The sequence below is a fragment of the Coregonus lavaretus genome (assembly GCF_964263955.1).
Source record: "Coregonus lavaretus genome assembly, chromosome: 40".
NCBI classification, from domain to species: Eukaryota; Metazoa; Chordata; class Actinopteri; order Salmoniformes; family Salmonidae; genus Coregonus; species Coregonus lavaretus.
Window position 1 is genome coordinate 4,521,236 of NC_140027.1, and position 18,814 is coordinate 4,540,049.

Genomic DNA, 18,814 nt, shown 5'->3' on the forward strand with positions numbered 1-18,814 from the left:
TACCCTGTTACATGTCCCTCACGGCATACTTAATAACAATCATCTTCTTCTGCATAGGAAAACTTCCACAGTAATGCACAAAGACAAATGGCATTTTCAGCAAATTAATCAAATCCTTTTATGGAGATATTTCTTAAATGGCTGTTGGTTACACCCTAGATCTGGTGACAGTCAAGCTTGCTAGTGTCCCCTTGTGGCTATATTTGTATCCACAGGCATCCAATGATTTGAGACAGTCTGTAGAACTCTGCATGCCTCTGAAAATGGCTATATAGGGCCTACTGTAGATTAATGTGAAATTAGCAGATAAACATGTTGCTGGATTTTCGTTGTAGTCTTTCATACAAAACATGCAAGACTTTATCAAAATGTGTTTATTTTCTCTTTTGTACAACCTTCGACGTCACCTCCTCCGACCTTTATAATAAATAAGAATGGCATATAACATTTCTACATATGTCTTCAAACAACACTGCCCTCCTAGTTCTCCCATCACAAAAACTGTAATCATGACAAAGAAAATCCTACATCAGGAAGACGATAAAGCATAGGGGTTGGTGAGTGGATATGCAACAAAGATATTTGCAAACAAATGAAAGTCATTGAACCAACAGTATACCAGTAATTTGTATGAGTTCAGTATTGACACAAATACATAAACATACAGAATTCAGTGAACTCAAAATGGTCGCCACAATGTTGTTTAAAGCACAGTTAGTCTGGTCTGTTTGGGTTTTAACTTGGTTCATATTTAACAAAACCCAAAGCCTACAGTACCCAATAATATCACAATTAGTTTACCCAAAAAATGTAATGCTCTTTTTATTTTACAGTACAAAGATGGCAAAAGCTATAGCTTAGGTAAAAAAAAAACTAAACTCTGTCAGACGGATAGGGGTGTTCCAACAGCTGAGAATTTTAGAGGGGTGTAACAAAACAATAAAACAAAATGCAAACCAACAAACCATCAAAACACATCAAACAAATTAATGTTTCTTCCACAGGGTTGGGGGTACATTTTCATTTCATTTCCATTTCAATTCAGTCAAATCAGGAAGTTAACTGGAATTCAAATTCCATTCCATTTTCCTGCTTTTCAATGAGAAACGTTTTTTAACTTGAATTTCAGTTTACTTCCTGAATTGACTGAATTTAAATGGAATTGACCCCAACCCTGATCTTCCGTGGAGCGTTAGTTAGTTCCTCCATTAGTCTCTCAATAGTTTGGCCCCTGTGGCCCCTCCGTTCAGGGATCTGTTAGGTCTCCGACTCACATCTTATTCCTCGTTTGGCCCTTTCATGCTGGAATCTTTCGCAGATATCGGTGACGCCACCATAGGAAGGATGCACTGTGACGACTCGCAGTAGCTGTTGAGGCCAGAACGACCAGGAGGCCCTGGAACGCCGGGAATACCGGGAACACCGCGTGGCCCTCTCTCGCCGTCACGGCCATCTGTGCCATAGGAGGCTCTACCGTGATCACCTGTGGATGGAGTGGTCGGTTGAGACTTGTACATGTCTGTGGAACTGCTAAATAGCTAGCTAACCATGTTATAGCTGAGCATATAGAGACTTGGAGCATATTGGGTTAGCACAGTGGTTATGGCTATAGCCTTCATTATTATGGTGTAGGCGTGTAGCCTCTTGTGCCTGGTATCTTTACCTGGTAGACCGGGTGCTCCAGGTGCTCCTTTAGCCCCTCTCGCTGTGGGTCCTCTCTCTCCTCTGTCGCCCATGTCACCTACGCAGAACATGTACATTATCATCAATTCAAGTGACGTTTAGGGATGCAGGGATGGTTGTAGTGAACTTCACTTGTGACTAATTATTCAAATGGATCATCATGACACTATTACTACCAGCCTGGTTGCCAGTGTGTTTCTGCTTCAGCCAACTTGTCATTGTCTTACCAAACTAGGCCATAATATTATATTTAGGACATATTTCCACCATCTTTAAAGACCCAGGACCTCACCTTTGGCCCCTTTGCGACCCAGCAGTCCTGGAGGTCCTTTGAGGCCTGGCAGTCCTCTGGCCCCGTCCAGTCCTGGGTAGCCGTTCTCTCCGGAGGGGCCTTCAGGACCCGGGGGGCCAGGGGGACCTGGCAGTCCAGAGATGCCCGTCTCAGGCCTCCTCAGGCTGGCTGCAAGCTGGGCTAGCTGCTCTGTGGTACAGGAAGGGAAAAGGATGAGGGGATCAGTCCAATGAAACCTATGGACCTGCATTATCAGATGTGATGGGTTCAGTAATGGTCAATATCAAATGGATAAGAGTTTGATATGAAAATGATCAAGACTTACCTTGCATTACCCTCATGCAAACTTGTGTGATGTGTGTATCGCTTGGTTGTTTCCCCTGGGGAAACAGGTGGTTGTTGAGAGAATTGTGGTGTTAACTGGTAAGTAATGCTATTCATAGCTAGCTTCACAGGCTTTTTTCATGATGTCTTAACCCAGGGACATACTTAAAGAGATTCTCCAGTACTTTTGTATACTCTTTAGCCTGTAGTTCTGAAAGTAGTGCTCATGAGCCAAAAGTGGTCCCCGAATATTGCCTACTATGTCACCTGTGCAGATATGTGCAACACGTCATTGAACTCTCTCTCGTTCTGCTGTGTGTGCATCTTGCTAGCTGTCACTCAAATGGCAAGGGGCTGAAGCTCATTGGCTAGAACTCTATTTGCTAGGGGGCTGGCCCACATGGGGGAATATGTAGGGAAAATGGCACAGCACAGCTTCCAGAAAAACAGTTGCTTTCAAACTAGGGATTTCGTGACTAATTGAGGTAAGACAGTCATTCTACTCATAGATTATGCATGTATGAACTACACATTGACACATCCAGCCCAAAACGGAAGGTTTAAAAAATACTTAGTAGTCGCCACAGTTCGGAAGCATGTCTTTAACACAGGGCAAAGTCATCATGTGAATTCTGCTCCAGTAAAGATTTGTGTCTACTCCATATGAGTGCAGTACTAAGAAACAGCTCTTTTTGACTCCTGCTCTGTTTCAGGCCCCCAGATCTGGTTAATTGATAAAGTGCCTACCGCTGGCCCCTGTGTCCCTGGCAGTCCTGGCACCCCTCTGTCTCCCTGCATGCCACGTGGTCCAGGTTGACCCGGCTTGCCCCCTGGGCCTGGTATGCCCCGGCCGCCCTCCGGCCCTTTGTTTCCAGTCTCTCCTGGTCTGCCCGTCTGAAAACAGCGACAGAGCGCGACACAATGGCATTCAGCATTCATACATAACAAAAGGTAACATTGGATTACCCAGACTGGACCATTGGGAGGATAGACAATGCTGTCTGTCTAGGATCATGTGTTTCAGGCCTACAGTATGCAAGGCTTTCTTTTGGCATGCACAACACTGTCAAGTGATTCAGTAATGAGAAATGATGATGCTTAGTTGTACGTGACCTCTAGCATTAGACAGTTCTATAACGTTGTGGCATCTAATCACGATGAGTCCCCCATGATTTTGGGACGAACAGGTACCACATTAACATGTAACTGGACATAATAGGCCTAGTCCATGTCAATAGAGGGCTTTAGCAGTAAGCAATGCTATAAGCTGGACTCACCGATCCTTTCTCTCCTGGCTCCCCTTCGTCACCCTGTAATAAAACAGAATCAGTACTCTTTTACTTTCAAACAAATGTTGCGCACGGCAACGTTTTTTCACAACGTTTTTATCTTGATGTAGTTACTCACAAAGTCCCCTCTGTCTCCTGCTGTGCCTTCGGAACCTGCTTCTCCCTATAAATGTATTTGTTAGAGGATCATTAACATGTATCCATCCTAAGTAGGCCTTGGTCGGGCCTTCTGTAGTCTTCTAGCTAGTAGCTCCTAGTGCTTGATGTTACTCATTTGAATTCACTCCATTCATCTTCTTCCATTATTTGATGGCTACATAGAATATGGTCACCTCCCTTATGCAGGAATGTACTATTCGGTCAGTTGAGATGGTATTGATAGAACTTACTTGTTCTCCTTGAGCACCGGTCAAACCGACTGCACCCTGGAGAAATAGAAATAGGAATAGGAAAATTATATTTCACTTTCACACATTAATTTCTGCTTCTCCTTTTGTAGTACCTTTTATCTTCCTTACCCTGTCTCCCTTCTGTCCAACCAGGCCGGCAGGGCCAGGCAAACCAGGAAGCCCGAGATCCCCTTTACCGCCCTGTAAAAAGAAAACACATTAAAAAAACACACACACACTTAAAAAAAATCTAACACAGTGGATTGCTTGTGCAACGCTCCAACCACCTTCAGCTGACTACATTTGCACAAAACATTTTGTTTTAGCTGGAAGAAAATGTGTCTAAACAGGTGAGCTGAAATAGGTATTGGGGACACACTCCATGAGATGTTTTTGGAAGTGTGGGTACTGATTGTGGCATACCCTCGGCTAACTGGTTTAAGGAATTCCTGGGAAACAGAGGGTTCTTTCAGGCCTTTTCAGCCTATTTTCCTGGCCTGAATCCCCCCTCTCTGAAGAAATACCCCTGGGCCCATGGACCAGTGTAACAGGACTCCATTCATGCCCCCTCACTGGCGGATAGCAGTATTACTGCAGTCTGGAGGCTTATAAAGGGATGCCACACTCAATATGAGAGAGCATACGGCTCCACTTGCTTGGAGTGGGTTTGCTCTTAGTCACTGGCATTCAGCTTGGTTGATCTGAATGGTTACTATGGTAACTATGTCCATGTTAAATGGTATATGTATGGAATGATAGCAGATAATAGCAATATACACTGAGTGCACAAAACATTATGAACACCTTCCTAATATTGAGTTGCACCCCCCCTTTTGCCTTCAGAACTGCCTCAATTCATCTGGGCATGGACTCTACAGGGTGTCGAATGCGTTCCACAGGGATGCTGGCCCATGTTGACTCCAGTGCTTCCCACAGTTGTGTCAAGTTGGCTGGATGTCCTTTGGATGGGGAACCATTCTTGATACACACAGGAAACTGTTGAGCATAGAAAAACTCAAACCGGTGCACCTCGCACCTACTACCATTTCCCGTTCAAAGGCACTTAAATCTTGTCTTGCCCATTCACCCTCTGAATGGCACACATACACAATCCATGTCTCAATTGTCTCAAGGCTTAATAATACTTATTTAACCTGTCTCCTCCCCTTCATCTAAACTGATTGAAGTGGATTTAACAAAGGATATCAAGGGATCATAGCTTTCACCTGGAATCACCTGGTCAGTCTATGTCATGGAAATAGCAGATGCTCCTAATGTTTTGTACACTCAGTTCATTGTTTACACTGATGTTATGTCAAATATAAATAGCAAAAGACTGCTGGTATGGATGGGGGCGGCTTGTGTTATTTGCACTCTAAGATGTCCTAGTTCCAGGAAAGGTAGGGCATTTTAATGAAAATAACATTTGAAGAAAATAAGCATAAATAATTACATATACAATTATATCAACATAATTCTAATGGCCACCCTAGTACATGTTGAAAGACCAGCATCGTCTTTGTTCTTGCCACACAGCACATGATCCAAAATGGGTCATTTATTTCACACTTTGTTTTCTTCTTCCTCTTTCACACCATCTTCATCATGTTCTTGTCTTCCTCTTCTTTCCCCATGACAGTATCATCATAATCCATCACATTGCAAACCACAAAATCCTGTTCTGTATTCCGAATTGAATTGGCTTCACTCTGATATTTCCTTGTCTGCATCTTACCTTACCAATCCATGTATTTTCTCACAACAAAGTCTGATGACTGGAGTACCACAGGGTTCTGTGCTTGGTCACTTGGCTTTGTCATCACTTCCCATGGCTTTTCCTATCATTCTTGTGCAGAAGATGCTCAACTCCCTCTATTATTCCACCTGTTTACTACCCAGGTTACAGATTTCACCAGCATCTTAGCCTAGTTCATTTGTATGTTTCAAGTTCATCGGTCAGTTTGATAATCACGGTTCATACTGTGGTACTTGTATGGATGTTTGCGACAAATTGTCAAATGCTTTATTCATTGTGGTTCATAATACATATAATGGGCTTGTTTTGGGGCTATGAGTATGTTAGTTATAATGAATGGTCTGTTGGGCTGTTGACTTACCCTGGGTCCTGGTGCCCCTGCAGGCCCTTCTGGGCCACGCACTCCTCTTTCACCCTACAGCGAACAAATAGAAGAATAGGAAGTTATAGAGAAGCAATTGTGGCGCAAGTGCAGATGTATTATATTCTAGTAGTCCAAAACCTTCCCAAATGAATCACATGAAGTTCTGAGCTTGCTGAAGAATGCTTCTATTATAATAGAGCAAAGGTTGTGCATGGCTTTAGTTCAAGTGCTTTGTGCTGATCTTGTTAATTCTATTGTTCAGTTATTTAGCTCACACATTTATCCCTAATTCCCTAACACGAAAAGGGTTACTAAATCACACAGTTCCAGATGATTTATTCAAACTACTGAAGTTCATACTAAACCTTGAAAAGAGTAATCAAACTTGATAGTGTTTTTATATGGATGGCTTTCTCACAGTAAATCACATATACTATAAAACATACTCACTGGTCCACCTCTTGCTCCGACAGGTCCTACTTCTCCCTGCTCACCACGTTCCCCCTGTAAACAAAGCAAGTCTCCATGAGATCTGTAGCACAGCCCCTTATACTACTGATGCAAGTATGTAAGGGTTGTGTATCCTGTATCAAAGTATTACGTTTCATCACTGTCATTTAATGTGATTTAAGTTTCATCAATAGACTTTCTCTTGACTTACTGATTTCCCAGGAGACCCCATTAGTCCTACAGAACCTGGGTCGCCAGAGTTACCCTAGTAACAAAAAGAGGAAAACATAAGATTCCCTACAATAGAGATTCATATACAGTATGGTCAATAACTGGTTTTATTCATACATTTGAAATATTCCCCTACCTTCTCACCACTTTGTCCTTTTGGACCATAAGAGCCTGGCAAACCCTATGGCGAGAATCACATCAAAACAAATGAACAACCAAACAAACCCAAACAAATACAAACGCAGAATGGTTATGATGAATCAAAGATGCTAGGGGTCAGAGGTCACACTTACAGGAAGTCCTTGGAGCCCAGCATCACCTGGACTGCCAACTTTCCCAGTAATACCCTTAAAATGATAGAAAAAAACAACAGCAGGTCAATCTTACTGATTCACTGTATATACATCCTCATTTAGCCTACTGTATGTCTTTGAACATCAGGTTGAGCTGTACCTTAGATGCTGGCAATCCGGGAATTCCTTCATGTCCATCGGGCCCAGATAGACCCTGTCCATGGGAGAAAGAAAAGGGAAGTTGAACGTTACAGAAGTGGATTAGCTTCATGGCATGTGTATTGAGTCAACTGTATGCTCATGCTGTGTGTAATGTCATAGATGAGTTGTTAGTCGATAATGAATCAGTTTTGGTAAGGCTGTGGTGTGTACAATACTCACAGGCTCCCCTTTGGTCCCTGGAAGGCCCCTTATTCCTTGTGGGCCTCGGGCGCCCTGCAAAACAACACACCAAAAACAGTGAGTAAAAGTCTCTATACATTATTTGATAGATAGTGTGCACCTGTATGAATTGGCGGCAGGTTTTTTTGCTTTTGAAAGTGAATGACCATGTTCTCTGTTGTTCTGCAGTGATAATATAACAGCAATAATAATAATGATAATATAACAGTGATAATATATTTGTATGATGGTGTGGTGTTTTAGTACTTACTTGACCACCGTTTGGTCCATTCTCGCCCACTACTCCTCTTTGGCCCACGTCACCCTAAAAAAGAAAAACACATTTCTTAAACCAAAATAGTCTAATAAGTTGAGATGTTACTGTAATGTGAGTGGTGACAAAAAGATCATGGTGACAAAGAGGTGAAAGTCATGGTGATAAAAATACAGGCACCTACTGGGCCACCCTGAATTCCCTGGGGACCGAGATCTCCAAACGTTCCACGTGATCCCTGTTATCAAACAGATTTAAGATGTCAAATATACGTTTTTATGCATTCACTAGTGTGCTCAAACATAAGTTGTGGGATGTTGAGGTTTGGCAGTGCTGAAACAGGCCAAGCTGAAGTCATTTTTAAAGCAATAATGCACCCGCTGAGGATGGCAGTAATATATAGTACATAGCTCATCTTGGGCATTCATCCTATGATGTCAAACAGCGTGTGACCTCATGACCCTTACCCTGTCACCTTTGAGGCCCATCATGCCTGTTATTCCCCTGGGTCCCCCTTGGCCCTAAAATCACTCAGCAGAGGGAGAATAGTGAGTGAGAGAGAGAGAGAGAGAGAGAGAGAGAGAGAGAGAGAGAGAGAGAGAGAGAGAGAGAGAGAGAGAGAGAGAGAGAGAGAGAGAGAGAGAGAGAGAGAGAGAGAGAGAGAGAGAGAGAGAGAGAGAGAGAGAATAGTGAGAGAGAGCGAGAGAATAGTAATAGTGAGAGAGAGAGAGAGAGAGAGAGAGAGAGAGAGAGAGAGAGAGAGAGAGAGAGAGAGAGAGAGAGAGAGAGAGAGAGAGTGAGAGAGAGAGAGAGAGAGAGAGAGAGAGAGTGAGAGAGAGAGAGAGAGAGAGAGATAGAGAGGAAGAAGCCATTTTTAATTCAAAGAATACATGTATCATAGCCACATTGTGAATGGCACATTTATATTGATACAGATTTGTGAGAGAAATATTAAAATAGTTTACTGGTAGCCCTTGAGCTCCCATCTCGCCTTCTCCTCCCTGGTCTCCTTCTTCTCCCTGTAGAAAACATCAAACAAATGTTACAATCATTATCAATGACTGCATTGTAGTTGTTGATATTTCATCTGGATAAAAAGGGGGAGACGTTACCTTGTGTCCTTGCTTTCCAGGCTCACCAGACTCTCCTTTTACCCCTTTGTGGCCCTAAAGAGAAACCATATAATGTTGCCGCTATATGCAAGCCAGTTTCACTGACAAGATACAGCATCAACATCCATAGTATATTAGTGTCAACGACCAACCATAGTATAGTATGTATTTATTATATAGTCACCTTCATGCCTGGGAGGCCAGAATATCCGTTAAGACCAGAAGGACAGGCATTGGGACACTGAAAAACAGAAGTAAAGCCTATTTGAGGTCATCTAAGAGCCCTGCCACAGGGGGGCTCTGCTGAAAAGGTCCCCATCATCAGCATCAGGGTTCAAATGCATAGCTGTGGTGCCCTTAAAGGAAACTTGTGAACGCCTTACCAGGTCTTCCCCCTTATACACGCCAGGAAGACCCTGGGGAGAAAAAGAGAAAACACAATTGTAATGACATTTCTGTCTTTGAAGTCATTGTAAGGGAAACAGGGGCTGGTTGTCATACAGGTTGGTTGTTGCAGTGCTCTTAAAAATGTACAGGATGCTGTAAATTGTCTGTCTCCTCTTTGATACTTTTCATGGCACACAGAACTATGTAGCTATTACATCACATGGGACTCACATGGGGTTTCCTACTGTACTAAGGATGACAACACTAATATGGAACTAATTGATCATGAAAATAAATATATTTACCCTGGGCCCTGCAGGTCCAGGAAGCCCCACTGGCCCCTTCTTGCCCTGTGATCCCTATAAATAATAATAATAATATGTTTACAGGTGAATTAATGCAATAATTTAATAAGTTAGAAGTCAATATCTCCGTATAGACTGCAATATAATAAGATATTGAAAATGTTGGAAGCCCTGTGTAACTAGCCATCATTTTCTAAATGTTAAAAAGGCAGTACTCACCGGGGTTCCGACTTTGCCAAGCTCGCCCACCAACCCTTGTGCACCAGCTGCTCCCTGTCAGCAAAACAAAAAGGACATGACACAGTACTAATGTACTGTATTCTCTTGTATTTAAATACATTCTTCCTTATTCAGGTGTGGGACCAATGGAAAAGTACTCACATCAGGCCCATCAGGTCCCTCGCCCTGTGGTAGACAAGAGAAAATTCATGGAGAGGCTTGAAGGTGTAAAATTGAGGTAAAGTTGCATTTTTCTGTATAAACAAGTTCATCAATGCATTAACAAGGGTACAGTAATAAAAGGCACAATTTAAAGCAATGCCGTTTCAATAAATCAGTCCTTATAGTATGTCATACCCTTAAATAGATATTGTATCCTTATACAGTGAGGGAAAAAAGTATTTGATCCCCTGCTGATTTTGTACGTTTGCCCACTGACAAAGACATGATCAGTCTATAATTTTAATGGTAGGTTTATTTGAACAGTGAGAGACAGAATAACAACAAAAAAATCCAGAAAAACGCATGTCAAAAATGTTATAAATTGATTTGCATTTTAATGAGGGAAATAAGTATTTGACTCCTCTGCAAAACATGACTTAGTACTTGGTGGCAAAACCCTTGTTGGCAATCACGGAGGTAAGACGTTTCTTGTAGTTGGCCACCAGGTTTGCACACATCTCAGGAGGGATTTTGTCCCACTCCTCTTTGCAGATCAAATCAAATCAAATCAAATCAAATTGTATTGGCCACATGCGCCGAATACAACAGGTGCAGACATTACAGTGAAATGCTTACTTACAGCCCTTAACCAACAGTGCATTTATTTTTAACAAAAAAGTAAAAATAAACAACAACAAAAAAAGTGGAGAAAAAAAGAGCAGAAGTAAAATAAAATAACAGTAGGGAGGCTATATATACAGGGGGGTACCGGTGCAGAGTCAATGTGCGGGGGCACCGGCTAGTTGAGGTAGTTGAAGTAATATGTACATGTGGGTAGAGTTAAAGTGACTATGCATAAATAATTAACAGAGTAGCAGCAGCATAAAAGGAAGGGGTGGGGGGGCAGTGCAAATAGTCCGGGTAGCCATGATTAGCTGTTCAGGAGTCTTATGGCTTGGGGGTAGAAGCTGTTGAGAAGTCTTTTGGACCTAGACTTGGCACTCCGGTACCGCTTGCTGTGCGGTAGCAGAGAGAACAGTCTATGACTAGGGTGGCTGGAGTCTTTGACAACTTTGAGGGCCTTCCTCTGACACCGCCTGGTATAGAGGTCCTGGATGGCAGGAAGCTTGGCCCCAGTGATGTACTGGGCCGTACGCACTACCCTCTGTAGTGCCTTGCGGTCGGAGGCCAAGCAGTTGCCATACCAGGCGGTGATGCAACCAGTCAGGATGCTCTCGATGGTGCAGCTGTATAATTTTTTGAGGATCTGAGGACCCATGCCAAATATTTTCAGTCTCCTGAGGGGGAATAGGCTTTGTCGTGCCCTCTTCACGACTGTCTTGGTGTGTTTGGACCATGATAGTTCGTTGGTGATGTGGACACCAAGGAACTTGAAGCTCGCAACCTGTTCCACTACAGCCCCGTCAATGAGAATGGGGGCGTGCTCAGTCCTCTTTTTTTTCCTGTAGTCCACAATCATCTCCTTTGTCTTGGTCACGTTGAGGGAGAGGTTGTTATCCTGGCACCACACGGCCAGGTCTCTGACCTCCTCCCTATAGGCTGTCTCATTGTTGTCGGTGATCAGGCCTACCACTGTTGTGTCGTCGGCAAACTTAATGATGGTGTTGGAGTCGTGCCTGGCCATGCAGTCATGGGTGAACAGGGAGTACAGGAGGGGACTGAGCACGCACCCCTGAGGGGCCCCCGTGTTGAGGATCAGCGTGGCAGATGTGTTGTTACCTAACCTTACCACCTGGGGGCGGCCCGTCAGGAAGTCCAGGATCCAGTTGCAGTGGGAGGTGTTTAGTCCCAGGATCCTTAGCTTAGTCATGAGCTTTGAGGGCACTATGGTGTTGAATGCTGAGCTGTAGTCAATGAATAGCATTCTCACGTAGGTGTTCCTCTTGTCCAGGTGGGAAAGGGCAGTGTGGAGTGCAATAGAGATTGCATCATCTGTGGATCTGTTGGGGCGGTATGCAAATTGGAGTGGGTCTAGGGTTTCTGGGATAATGCTGTTGATGTGAGCCATGACCAGCCTTTCAAAGCACTTCATGGCTACAGACGTCAGTGCTACGGGTCGGTAGTCATTTAGGCAGGTTATCTTAGAGTCCTTGGGCACGGGGACTATGGTGGTCTGCTTGAAACATGTTGGTATTACAGACTCAGTCAGGGACATGTTGAAAATGTCAGTGAAGACACTTGCCAGTTGGTTGGTCAGCACATGCTCAGAGTATACGTCCTGGTAATCCGTCTGGCCCTGCGGCCTTGTGAATGTTGACCTGCTTAAAAGTCTTACTCACATCGGCTACGGAGAGCGTGATCACATAGTCATCCGGAACAGCTGGTGCTCTCATGCATGCTTCAGTGTTGCTTGCCTCGAAGCGAGCATAGAAGTGGTTTAGCTCGTCTGGAAGTCTTGTGTCACTGGACAGCTCGCGGCTGTGCTTCCCTTTGTAGTCTGTAATAGTTTTCAAGCCCTGCCACAACCGACGAGCGTCAGAGCCAGTGTAGTACGATTCAATCTTAGTCCTGTATTGACTCTTTGCCTGTTTGATGGTTCGTCAAACAGGCAAAGAGTCCCGCTCCTTGAAAGCGGCAGCTCTACCCTTTAGCTCAGTGCGGATGTTTCCTGTAATCCATGGCTTCTGGTTGGGGTATGTACGTACGGTCACTGTGGGGACAACATCATCTATGCACTTATTGATGAAGCCAGTGACTGATGTGGTGTACTCCTCAATGCTATCTGAAGAATCCCGGAACATGTTCCAGTCTGTGCTAGCAAAACAGTCCTGTAGCTTAGCATCTGCGTCACCTGACCAATTTTTTATTAACCGAGGCACTGGTGCTTCCTGCTTTAGTTTTTGCTTATAAGCAGGAATCAGGAGGATATAGTTATGGTCAGATTTGCCAAATGGAGGGCGAGGGAGAGCTTTGTATGCGTCTCTGTGTGTGGAGATCTTCTCCAAGTCATTATGGTTTCGAGGCTGACGTTTGGCAACTCGAACCTTCAGCTCCCTCCACAAATGTTCTATGGGATTAAGGTCTGGAGACTGGCTAGGCCACTCCAGGACCTTAATGTGCTTCTTGAGCCACTCCTTTGTTACCTTGGCCGTGTGTTTTGGGTCATTGTCATGCTGGAATACCCATCCACAACCCATTTTCAATGCCCTGGTTCTCACCCAAGATTTGACGGTACATGGCCCCGTCCATCGTCCCTTTGATGCGGTGAAGTTGTCCTGTCCCCTTAGCAGAAAAACACCCCCAAAGCATAATGTTTCCACCTCCATGTTTGATGGTGGGGATGGTGTTCTTGGGGTCATAGGCAGCATTCCTCCTCCTCCAAACACGGCGAGTTGAGTTGATGCCAAAGAGCTCGATTTTGGTCTCATCTGACCACAACACTTTCACCCAGTTCTCCTCTGAATCATTCAGATGTTCATTGGCAAACTTCAGACGGCCCTGTATATGTGCTTTCTTGAGCAGGGGGACCTTGCGGGCGCTGCAGGATTTCAGTCCTTCACGGGGTAGTGTGTTACCAATTGTTTTCTTGGTGACTATGGTCCCAGCTGCCTTGAGATCATTGACAAGATCCTCCCGTGTAGTTCTGGGCTGATTCCTCACGGTTCTCATGATCATTGCAACTCCACGAGGTGAGATCTTGCATGGAGCCCCAGGCCGAGGGAGATTTACAGTTATTTTGTGTTTCTTCCATTTGCGAATAATCGCACCAACTGTTGTCACCTTCTCACCTAGCTGCTTGGCAATGGTCTTGTAGCCCATTCCAGCCTTGTGTAGGTCTACAATCTTGTCCCTGACATCCTTGGAGAACTCTTTGGTCTTGGCCATGGTGGAGAGTTTGGAATGTGATTGATTGATTGCTTCTGTGGACAGGTGTCTTTTATACAGGTAACAAGATGAGATTAAGAGCACTCCCTTTAAGAGTGTGCTCCTAATCTCAGCTCGTTACCTGTATAAAAGACACCTGGGAGCCAGAAATCTTTCTGATTGAGAGGGGGTCAAATACTTATTTCCCTCATTAAAATGCAAATCAATTTATAACATTTTTGACATGCGTTTTTCTGAATTTTTTTGTTGTTATTCTGCCTCTCACTGTTCAAATAAACCTACCATTAAAACTATAGACTGATAATTTCTTTGTCAGTGGGCAAACATACAAAATCAGCAGGGGATAAAATACTTTTTTCCCTCACTGTAGGTGTCATATCCTAGGTGGGCGTATTCATTTCAGATATGATTTCAGATCAATCAATGGGTGTGTGTGTACAATTCTTATAAAGGTGGGTTATGCGGAGTCTCGTAATTTCGTAAATACTGCATTCAACTGGGAAAATTCCACTAGTGGGAAACTCATCTATTATCCCACGTGCTCCGAGTTTTTCACTTGCACCTCTCTGGTGTCATTTGTCAACAAAAACGACAGCAAGCATGGCGGCATCTTCAGCAGTTGTTGTTTATGGTAAGACAAAAATTGTTGATACAAAATGTATTCTGTTCATCTTCCTTTTGATTTAGAAAGTGAAAGTAGCTCTAGATATACTTTTTATGGGCATAAAATAGCAAAACAATCACAAGCCTTCTAATGATCTCCATGTTTGATGGTATTTCCCAAAACGTGAATGCACCCAACTCGTATTTACGAATTCACAACTGGTAATTACCACCTTCCCACTTGGTGATGAACGTAGCATTAGACGATTTTATGGGTGTGTCCTATCGTTATATGGTCCTTGAGAGGGAGTAGCCTATTCCAGATTTCCAGTCATTTCCTTGGATGGGTAAGACAAGTCCTCGGAGGGGATGGTCCCATCCTTATGGTAGTGTAATAATCCATTGAAACAAGTGAGGTCGATCCCTTTCCAGATGATGTTTGGTCATTTCTGCATGATTGCCATAGGTTATGTCATAATGGACAATATCCCTATTACATTTACATTTACATTTACGTCATTTAGCAGACGCTCTTATCCAGAGCGACTTACAAATAGGTGCATTCACCTTATAGCCAGTGGGATAACCACTTTACAACCCTATTATACATACATTCCTTTAATAAATGTAGTTAACCATGCTTACTTACAATCTCCCCGACCTCCCCAGCCTCTCCGGGTTCACCCTGATAGAGAAGCACACAAGATGGTTGGTGAAACAATCTCAACCTTTCATTGCTTTGGAGCATACTGATATTTTCACATTCCTACTCTTCTGACCAGCCTCCACACACTGAGTACAGAGAGTGTAAATGCATTATATTTCAGCAATATAGATATTAGACAGATAGGAAGATTATGGATACATTTGATTTCATATAAAGAAAACATACTTTTGGTCCAGGAGGCCCGTCTTGGCCGGCATCTCCAACAGGTCCAGTGGCACCCTATAGAGAAAATAAAGTTTATATAAACCACACAGAAATATGAATGTCCATGAGTAAACTGTATAAAACTTCAATATGTGTCTAATGCCCTCCAGTGAAAGAAGTCATTTCATGCTCTGTTACCCATTCTTATTGTGATATTTTATATTTTATTCTTTACAAGTATTCAATGGGATTCCAGAGAAATTATAAAAGGACATGTGAAAATATTAATTAGAAACAATGTGCAATCCATCCATTCCTGAAATGAATTGATTTGAAATAGAACTGTTCCAACACTGAGTTGCTGACGCAGTACTCTGTTAGATTAGTAACAGGGTGGCCTTACTTCAAGGCAATATTACTGTCAATCTGATTTGCTTAATTCAATTTACATTTGATAAACACAAAGGAAGGTTTGTAATCCAAATACTCTATAATCTATAAGCAAGATTTCGACAAAATGATGGAAGGCATCTCAGTTGAGACTACTTTTATATTCCACGTTTGTATCTTGAAGATGATACATTACACAGTATGTGATCAATGCTCTAAACATTGTACTAACTAAACCATTGCATATTTAGTCTACCTAAAAGTCAATTTCATCATTGATATTTCATGGATGGAGTGTTTCCTACACAGTAATCTAGCAATTATAAGACTCAAAATGGGTGTGTGTCTTCTCTCACACTGTTTAGCCCCTCCCCTCTTCCGCCAGCTACATAAACCATTGGAGGTCACTTAACTAGTCTAACTAGTCCTCCGCCAAGCTTGAATCAGTGGATTGAAAAGAGATGCTCTGAACTATCCTCCCAAGATCAAGGAACTACTACTACTCTCTAACTAGTCAATCGTTGAAATCAGGACTCCAGTTATGGACAGAGAAACTGAAAAAATGGATGATAGCTGACTACTTGAAGTGTGTGTTTTCAAGGTATTTGCTATTCCTAACAAAAGAGAATAGTGAGCTACCCAGCCAAAACGAGTGCATACCTCAACACACCTGGACACTACCTACTCTGCAAGACACACAGCAGTCAGCAGTTCATCTGATAGGATACTCTGTATTCAGCATCATCGCCCAATCGGACAGCACACACACTGGGACCCTTCTGCTCCACCTTTCCCAGCATTCAGTTCTTTCCTGTCAGCCATCATTGGCGGCCGAATCCCCTGCACCCCCCGACTCATACAAAAAGACCTCTGTTTCTCTGTTTCAGTCAGGAAGCTATTTGAGGCGTTCTCCTCCTCTCTCCCCTAAATACCCAGGTTGATGTATCCCACGGATTAATTTCTTCAGGAGGATTCCCCCCCCCCCCCCCCTCCAACCCTTTTGCTCAGGAGCCAATATAAACGACTCACACAGCATTAGTGCCACAGATCTTCAGCCCCTTGAGCTTCAGAAGTTACAGATGTTCAATGGACTCAATGGAGTCTGTTATCTGATTTTGCACTATGGGGTTTCCTGCTTGGGGAGTATGAATAATAAACTGGTTGTAAATGTGGGTATTCTGTGTAACTTACGTCTGCCCCTGGTAGGCCGGGTGCTCCAGGAGTTCCTGGTTTGCCGTCTTCCCCATCAGGGCCCTGGGAACAGAGTGACCATTTCATTAGCATGCTACAATGTATTAACCATTTATTGGTAGGTTATAAAATAGGTGTGGCAAGGGAAATGATAGTCCACTCACAGGGCCGCCTTTTATGAAGTTATCGTCCCCTCTGTCTCCCTGAAATGAAATAGAAAAAGGAATGTTTATTTAATAACCATGTAAAAATCCACTATAGGTTGAAAATTCTAGAATAACACAATTAATTTAGGTCTATACCAGGTGAGGTGCTGTACAACAGATAAATCTAAAGCCTGAAATGACACATATATACAATAAAATATTAAATGAAAAGGTATCTCACATCAATGCCGTCGACTCCAGGCACGCCTGCTATGCCAGGGGGTCCAGCGGGGCCTCTGGGACCGACAGGGCCCCTCTGTGGATAAATACATAAAATCATTTAAAGCTCCTCTACTGAAATGTATCCCCAAATCATGGCTGGGCACCTGACACAAAGAGCTCCATTGTGTGAATTAGTAGTTTTGTGGGAAGAACGGTCAAGAAAAGAAAACCACAAGCCTCTATACAAGGGACCACTCTGTAAGTAATTACATATGTTGAGAATATTTTTGTTGTGATTCCAACCTATTGGTTCCATATGTCAACACAAGCAGCTGCTATGTTATTTACCATACACATTTTTTCATATTTTAGTCATTTAGCAGACACTCTTATCTAGAGCGACTTACAGTTAGTGAGTGCATGCATTTTCATACTGGCCCCCCGTGGGAAACGAACCCACACCCCTGGCGTTGCAAGCGCCATGCTCTACCAACTGAGCTACAGGGGACTCACACACCTCTAAATCATGCAGCTATTTACAAGAGAAAAATAGTCCACTAATAAATAGGCATATTGTGGTCGGTCTAATGTATTTGTAAACTATATGGTTCAACGAATTTGTAAATGCATAGAAGGTGTGTTTCAAAACATTTGGGAGTCTGAGCATCCCAGCCCAGCCTATCCCATCCATGGGAAATTCCATCCTAATAACACAGGATAATGTAATCTCAAGAAAAGCAGTCATACATGACTGCCATACAAACCAGTCATACATTGTGGCTGGCAAACAAATCGATGTGAACCATTGGATAAGAAAATAACCATAATTTGTGACTTACCTGAGCGGAGCAAATAAGGACAATTTGCAATAAAATCACCAGCGATGACTCCCGATATATCCTGGCGCGAGCCATGGTCTTCCCAAAGACAAGGAAGACGCAAAAAGTCCCTTTTCCCGGATTAGTTGGGATTTACGGACCACCTGTCGATACTCCCCAACTGAACCCCACAGTGTACTGAAAGGTACCATGTACTATTAAAATGCATGTTTATTCATGATGGACTGGAGAGCTGGAAAGTGGTTGGAGGAGGGATGGAAGGTGCGCGCAAGGGGAGGGTTTCACTGTGAGGCAACGGTGGGATTTAGAATGTTCTCTCAAGATGTATAAATACCTGCAACTTTTGCTGACTTTAGTTTGTCAACTAAACGCTTGCATTCCAACAAGTTATTACAAATTGTAAAAAATTAAATATAAAAACTAATCCAACCTTTTCCAAAATCGCATAGGTCAAAACTTAGCCTATTTCTGCACAGGTATAACATACAACATAAATGTTGTTGCTGTTGCAATTATCAATGCAATATTTCTTCAACATAGAGTTTGTAAATGAGAGAGCATAATGTATTTAAATCTGTCAGCCTGATTTGATTTGAGACTTTGTTGGCACATCATGTCGGAGGCCGCCTACAATAGATAAACGTGAGTGAGATCTATTATTCAACAAACACATATCCCCACTGATTAAACTGTCAATTTTGATTGACTTGCTTTAATGCTTTTTTTATATAGCCATTTCATAGAGAAATACAGTAGTAATGGCATTTTTTTTGCAAGCACTAACTCTGCCATGGT

At 43.0% G+C, this 18,814-nt stretch overlaps 1 protein-coding gene across 1 annotated transcript; it reads right to left on the minus strand.

Annotated features, from left to right (window-relative positions):
• Positions 1-1,277: 1,277 nt before the first annotated feature.
• On the minus strand, positions 1,278-18,094 carry LOC311113292 (uncharacterized protein; the record flags this gene model as incomplete). Its single annotated transcript, XM_084156511.1, has 32 exons — positions 1,278-1,483; positions 1,664-1,741; positions 1,976-2,164; positions 2,301-2,355; positions 3,047-3,193; positions 3,577-3,609; positions 3,707-3,751; positions 3,978-4,013; positions 4,107-4,178; positions 6,095-6,148; positions 6,548-6,601; positions 6,759-6,812; positions 6,915-6,959; positions 7,072-7,125; positions 7,232-7,285; positions 7,453-7,506; positions 7,724-7,777; positions 7,911-7,964; positions 8,194-8,247; positions 8,692-8,745; positions 8,839-8,892; positions 9,023-9,079; positions 9,222-9,254; positions 9,531-9,584; positions 9,750-9,803; positions 9,912-9,935; positions 15,010-15,045; positions 15,253-15,306; positions 16,813-16,875; positions 16,977-17,015; positions 17,200-17,274; positions 18,020-18,094. The coding sequence occupies 32 exons, from the start codon at positions 18,092-18,094 to the stop codon at positions 1,278-1,280; spliced, it is 2,064 nt and encodes a 687-aa protein (XP_084012637.1).
• Between the last annotated feature and the right edge of the window lie 720 nt (positions 18,095-18,814).